The sequence below is a fragment of the Lipotes vexillifer genome, unplaced genomic scaffold (genome assembly GCF_000442215.2).
Source record: "Lipotes vexillifer unplaced genomic scaffold, Lipotes_vexillifer_v1.1 scaffold1252, whole genome shotgun sequence".
In the NCBI taxonomy this organism is placed as follows: Eukaryota; Metazoa; Chordata; class Mammalia; order Artiodactyla; family Lipotidae; genus Lipotes; species Lipotes vexillifer.
This window is the reverse complement of record NW_006771619.1, coordinates 66665-72958: the sequence shown is the minus strand read 5'-3', so window position 1 is coordinate 72958 and position 6294 is coordinate 66665. Positions and strand designations below refer to the sequence as shown.

The window sequence follows — 6294 nt, the reverse complement described above, 5'->3', positions numbered from 1 at the left end:
GCAGGAAGTGGGAGGGATGGGGAAATAGGCAGAGAGGCTCCCACATTCTTCCAGCTCTCTGCTGGGGAGAGGGAACAGCTGCCAGCCTTCGAGGGGGACAGCCGCACCTCTATCCCAACATGCTACCTCCTCAAGGGGGCCTCCAGGCTGCCTCCCACCCACTCCTCTCTGGGGGCTCCTAAAAGGGAGAGGAAGAAGGCTCCCGATTGGCTGGGTTGCCCCTTCACCCCTGATTGAAGGGAGGGAGTAAGAAAGCTCAGCTTGCCTTCCAGCTAGCTCCATGCATCATTCCAGATGGTAAAAGACCATCTTGGAGCTGTATCAAGACAGAGAAGGAGCAATGGAAACTGAGTCCAGTTCCAAGGACACAGCAGCTGAGGGAGCCTCAGCCACCTGGGTGCCAACCATGCATTTGCTGCTCGTTCCTTGGAGTGGGTTGCACACGCCCCCTAACCTCAGCTTCCTTCTCTGATAGGAGGAGAAAGGCTGCAGAAGAGACGACCCTAGAAGCGCCGCTCTCCTGGGCTGGATCTCATCTGGCACTGGGGAAGAATGTATTCTTATTTTCAGACAGTAACCAGTGGGATTCTACTGTTTGATCTTTGGGGCATGCAGGATCCTGTCTCAGCATTTCTTTGCTCAAAGTCCCTTTCTTGTGCTTCAGGGGTGAAGTCTTGGACATCCTTGGAGAGTCCAAAACTCAGGGTCAATCAGGAAGAAAAAGGCCAATGATCCAACAGAAAGATGGGCAAAGGCATTAATAGTTTTCAGAAAAAGGAAGGCAAAGGCCCTCAAACATATGAAAAGGTGCTCAACTTCACTCATGAGCAGAGATGTAAATAAAAGGTACACTGAGATTATCCTATCTCATCTATCAGACTGTCAAAAATCCAAAAGTTTGGGCTTCCCTGGTGGCGCAGTGGTTGAGAGTCCGCCTGCCGATGCAGGGGACACAGGTTCGTGCCCCGGTCCGGGAAGATCCCACATGCTGCGAAGCGGCTGGGCCCGCGGGCCATGGCCGCTCAGCCTGCGCATCCGGAGCCTGTGCTCCGCAACGGGGGAGAGGCCACAACAGTGAGAGGCCCGCGTAGTGCAAAAAAACAAAAAAAACAAAAACAAAAAATCCAAAAGTTTGACAATACACTCTGATGGCTTTAGGGAAACAAGCACTCATGTAACATCCCTCACAGCACAAACTATGCACCTTAATGGAGGGGGTGGGGGTGGAATCTGGCACCTTCCAAACTCCAGTTGCATTTATCCTTTGCCCTAGCAATGCCATTTCCAGAAATCGATCCCACAGATCTGCCTTCCTGTGTACAAAATGACTATTACAAGGCTGTTCACTGTGGCATTGTTTTGAAGCAAAAGTTTGGAAACAACCCACTTGTCCAACAAGAGGGGACTTCATAGTACATCTTTCCAATGGAATACAGTGTAGCCATGAAAAAAGAATGAAGAAGACCTCTAGATACTGACATGGAAAGACCTCCAGGTTAAAATGTCAAGCCAGGGGCTTCCCTGGTGGCGCAGTGGTTGAGAGTCCGCCTGCCGATGCAGGGGACACGGGTTCGTGGCCCGGTCCAGGAAGATCCCACGTGCCGCGGAGCGGCTGGGCCTGTGAGCCATGGCCATGGAGCCTGTGCTCCAAAACGGGAGAGGCCACAACAGTGAGAGCCCGCGTACCGCAAAAAAAAAAATAAATAAAAAATAAATAAATAAAATGTCAAGCCAAAAAAACAAACAAAGAAAAACCCCAAACAAACAAACAAAAGGTGCAGAACAGTTTTGTTTTTTGTTTTTTTTTTTAATGCAAGAAGGGGAGTGGAATAAGAATACATTCTCTTATTTGTGTAAAGAAAAACTGGAAGTGTGAATTAAAAAAACCAATGAGAATGGCTATAGAATGAGGCAAGAACTGGGGTAAAGGGAGCAGGGGTGGGACTGAGATTTCTTTGGGTGTACTTTTTGTTTGTTTGTTCTAACAAAGTTTGGGCTTTTAAATTGTATCTTCCCGATTCCAAAATCGAAATTACAATTTAAACACACAACAAAATGTGAAAAATAAACCCAGCTCAATGCAGGACCAGAGCAGGATCTGAGCATCCACTCAGGCTAGTTAGTCTCCTCTGGAGGAGAAATAGAACACCTGACCTTGGACCCACTGCCCTGACCTCACTGTTTCCAAGGCGTGATGTGTGGATCAGGCTTTTGTCTTTGGTGCTGATGCTCCCACACCTAGGATGGGAGAGACAGGTGTCCCCGAGGTTGGGCGAAGGTCCTCCTGCCCGGAGTTGCTGACACAGTGCTGAGCCTGAGCCCTTCCCCAGCCTCCAGCTCCACCCGAGAGATCGCTGTATTTGCACAGTTACAACTGGCCAAGCCGTGGCCCCTGCCCTCCGGGCCTCCACCGTGCCTAGCCTTCCTGGAGAAACTCTGCGCTCTGGTCAGGGGCTTCTTTGGTGAGCCAACATGTCTAGGGCTCAGCTTCCCCCTGCACCCGACCCCCGCTCAAGCCAGAGGTAGAGAGCAGGAAGGACCTGGTTCTGCAGGCTGGACCCTGTAAGCCAGGGCACTGCGGGCATCTGAATCCAACCCCTGCAGGAAAGGCCGCCCCGAGGGCCAGTCCTGAGGTCAGGGGACAAAGCATCACTTAAGAGAAAAGGCCCTTGGGCAAGAGATCTGATTGGGGTCCCCAATCTCTGAGAACACACCTTTCCCAGGTCCCAGCCTTTTCTTCTGTTGTCCCTTCTACAGATGACGTGGGTCTGAGGCCATGGGAGGCAGCGCCCAGAATGTTAACAGGCATCCGGCGCTCTGTGCCTTTCTCTCCACTGCCCCTTATCTGCCCAGATCCTACCTAGCTGAGACATCACCTCCTGTGACCCCCACCCTCACACACCTTCGTGGGGCAGATGCCCCTTCGGGGCTGTCTTAGTTCCCGCATCCCCTGCAATCATGACACTCATGGAACTATGTAATAGTTGACTGTTTGTCTTCTCACCAGACTATGAGTTCCTTGAGAGCAAACAGCTCTGTTTTGAGCACCATTCTAACCCAGTGCCCACCACAGGGCCTGGTACACATTAGACATTCATCAAATATTTGTTGAATAAACCAGTGCACAAATGAATGGATTCCTGGCACGGCTCTAAGTAGGGCAGCCCATGGTGCAGCGCGGAGTCCTCAAAGCCAGCAATAGGGCCGGAGCCAGGAGAGGGTTGGGGTCCAGGCTCTCCTCCACCCTGTCCCCCACCCCCCACCCCCCTACCTGCAGCGTATTGACAGGGAAGGCGCTGATGGGCGGGAAGTCGAGGATCTGGAGGTCGTGCACGTGGCCGTTCATGACGACAGCAGGCAGGTAGAGGCGGCGGGCGGTGGTGGGCACGCAGACCTCGCTGAACTCGTTGTACAGGAACTGGCGCACGATGGCACTCTTGCCCACGCCTCGCGCCCCCAGCACGGCCACCCGGTAGGTGGAGACCATGCCTCCCGCCCCGCTCCGCCACCTCGTCCTCGCCGCTGCCTGGGGCTCCCCCGGGCTGCATATTCCAGGGGCTGGGGGCTCAGCCACCGTCAGGACCAATCATCGCTGCCCCTGCTTGCCCTGGGCCCTCTGCGGCCTCCACCTGGACTGTGGAAACAAGAGGTGGGCTTGGTGGGGCTGGCTTCTCCTTGGACATATCCTGTACTTTTCTACCTTGGGGAACGTCACTGGAGCTGTTACCCCAGAGCCCCGATCCCATCTGTCCAGAGCCTCCCCATCCTTCCTTCTCCATTCTCCCTGCCGTCCATCCCATCAGTGGGAATCAAGCTTTCTTGACCTGTATCATGACCTGACTTTTGGCCGGTCTGACTCCCAGACCCGGGCAGGCCGCAGAGCGGAGTGGAAAGTGCATTAGACTTGGCTTCGAGTCCCAGCTTCCCATTGAGCCCGGGGCAAGACAGCAGCGCCTCGCAGCCTTGGTCCCCTGGTCCTCAGGAGTGAGACCAGGCCAGTGCGTCTCCGTGGAGGCAGTCCTGGCATTTTGTGGAGACAGAATTCTTTATCGAGCAGGGCATTTCACATCCCCAGCTGCCTGGGGGTACTTGCCAGCAGCAGCCTCTAGTGACCATGATGACCCAAAATGCGCTCCCCCCACCTTCCCAAGCACCCCCTGCTGAGAAGCCCTGGATTGGCCCATGACTTTGGCTCTGGACCGTGACACCTGTGGAGCAGTTACTCTAAGTCAGCATGCCCACGTGCTTATCCTTAGTCGATACAGTATCCCCACTTTGGAGAGAAGACCCAGAGGGAGGGAGACGCGGCCCAGGCACACAGCTGGGAAAGGCGGCTGCTCCTTTTTGCAGTGTTGCAGTACTGCAGCTTCCAAGTTGAGTGATTCTAGCTGGCATAGGCCACAGGCCAAGGGCTGGGTCTGATTATCTGGCAACGCCCTGAGCTCAGAGGACCTGGCATGCAGCAGGTGCCCGGGAAGGGGCTGCTACGGGATTGAACCTTGACATGGATTCGTTAGCTCCTTCTTGCTCAGTTTCAGTGACTTTAGAGCATGGGTATAAATCCCAGCTCTGATGTCTCCTGGCTGTGGGTCAGAGGCAAATCAAGTGCCTGATCTGAGCCACTGCACAATTCTAAAGGAGGATCGTTAGCCTCTACTCCTGAAATAATCCAAGTAAACCTCTTAGCCAGCTGCCTTCTCTTTCTGTTGAGGATGGTGGCCAGGGAGGCTGGTACGTGCCTGAGACCTCCTGTTTGGGGACTATTCCCAGGAGGGTGACACCAGTGCCTGCTAAATGGGTCCAAGGCAGATGGGTTTGCTGGGTTTGGATGGGGCCATGCTTTCCAGCACATATGCGTGTTTTCTCTGTGGATGCATGCCCTTTCCACATATGTACAGCTCACAGCAGAATGTCCCTCAGTCCAGTCCGTCCTGGTTCAGAGGACCCAATCCGCAGGGCATGTGCACATACAGCATAGTAAACCAACGGCAGGATCTGGAGTGAGATCCACCAGCATTGGATTCTCCGCTCTGCCACTCACCTAAAGTGTGATCTTCGGCAAGGAACGTCATAGGGTGTTGTGAGGCCGGAGTAGGTGTTCAATAAACAGTGGCCATTGTTATGCACAGGGGTCCTTCACTCATCGATCACAATGGAACCTCCTAGCCATCCCAGATGGGTCACTCTGCACTACTGCACTGTTGCTCACGTACATGTAGAGAGAGAGAGAGTGTGTGTGTGTGTGTGTGTGTGTGTGTGTGTGTGTGTGTGTGTGTGTGTGTGCAATTCTCCCCATATTATTGAAGGTGAAAACAAAACCAAAAAACCCCCCACAGATTTAGGGATGTGAAGATCACACAGCCAGTTGAGCTGTCAGCTAAGACTAAGACTCTCATCTCCTTCCTGTCCCATGCAGTGTCGCTTCCCAACAAGTGCTTCTCTATTTCTGTAAGCTCCCGACTGGGGGAAGTACCAGCCCCTCCTCCCCATAAGTCCCTCCAGGGACCTGGGCTTCTCAGGCATCCCTGGACACTGTCAGCATGGCAGAGAGCCTCAGCTGGGTTAATTACATAACCAGCACAAGCAGGTGGGGAGGGGGCACCTTAGGGGAGGAAGAGAAGGCAAAGAATGCCAGAAGTGTCCCGGCCTCCCCCTGGGTGTGGCAACTTAGAGGGATCTAGGATGTAGCCTACCTGCAGATTCTCCTGGATAACCCATTCCCTGCCCTGAAATCAACCCTTTCTGGGGGAATAGCTGGGAAATAAAAGCGGGGCCCAGCGCTAGAGCCAGGGAGGGGGTGCCAGAGAGGCCCCTAGGCTGGGGACAGCCTCCTGGAACTCACCAGGCCCTGACTCAGAGGTGACTGGTGTCCTCTCCCGCTTCCCAGGCAGGGGTCCTGGGTCTAGGTGTTTGTTAATGCAACATCCCCAGCTGGGTGGGGGTGGAAGAGGGCTGTCCGGAGAGGCAGGGCCCAGGCCCCTGAGCTTCCCTCCCCAAGGCCTGTGCTCTGCAGTGAGTCTGCAGACAGCGCCTGGGGACATACACTGGGGCCAAAGCCTGCTTCTGGTTCCCCTCCCCTGGACCTGGACGCCTGAGTCCCAGCCCCAGACTGAGGGCGGGGGCTTTGCAGGTCCCGTGGGCCGAGTCACACGTCTGCCCGCTGTCTGTCCCCATCACATTCATGTGGGAGTGGGCGGGTGCGGGCGTCGGAGGATGCTGAGCTCCCTATGACCTGATTGGTGGGAGTTCTGGGTGAGGGGGATGCCGGAGCCCAGCCTGCTCTCCGCCTCCAGC

The 6294-nt window shown here is 54.8% G+C and overlaps 1 protein-coding gene across 1 annotated transcript in view; it reads right to left on the bottom strand.

Annotated features, from left to right (window-relative positions):
- Positions 1-3487, bottom strand: part of RASL10B (RAS like family 10 member B) — a 6124-nt gene extending 2637 nt beyond the window's left edge. Inside the window, exon 1 of the mRNA XM_007447042.1 lies at positions 3272-3487. Within this exon, the coding sequence (XP_007447104.1) occupies positions 3272-3487 (216 nt within the window). The remainder of the gene's footprint in view (positions 1-3271) is intronic.
- Between the last annotated feature and the right edge of the window lie 2807 nt (positions 3488-6294).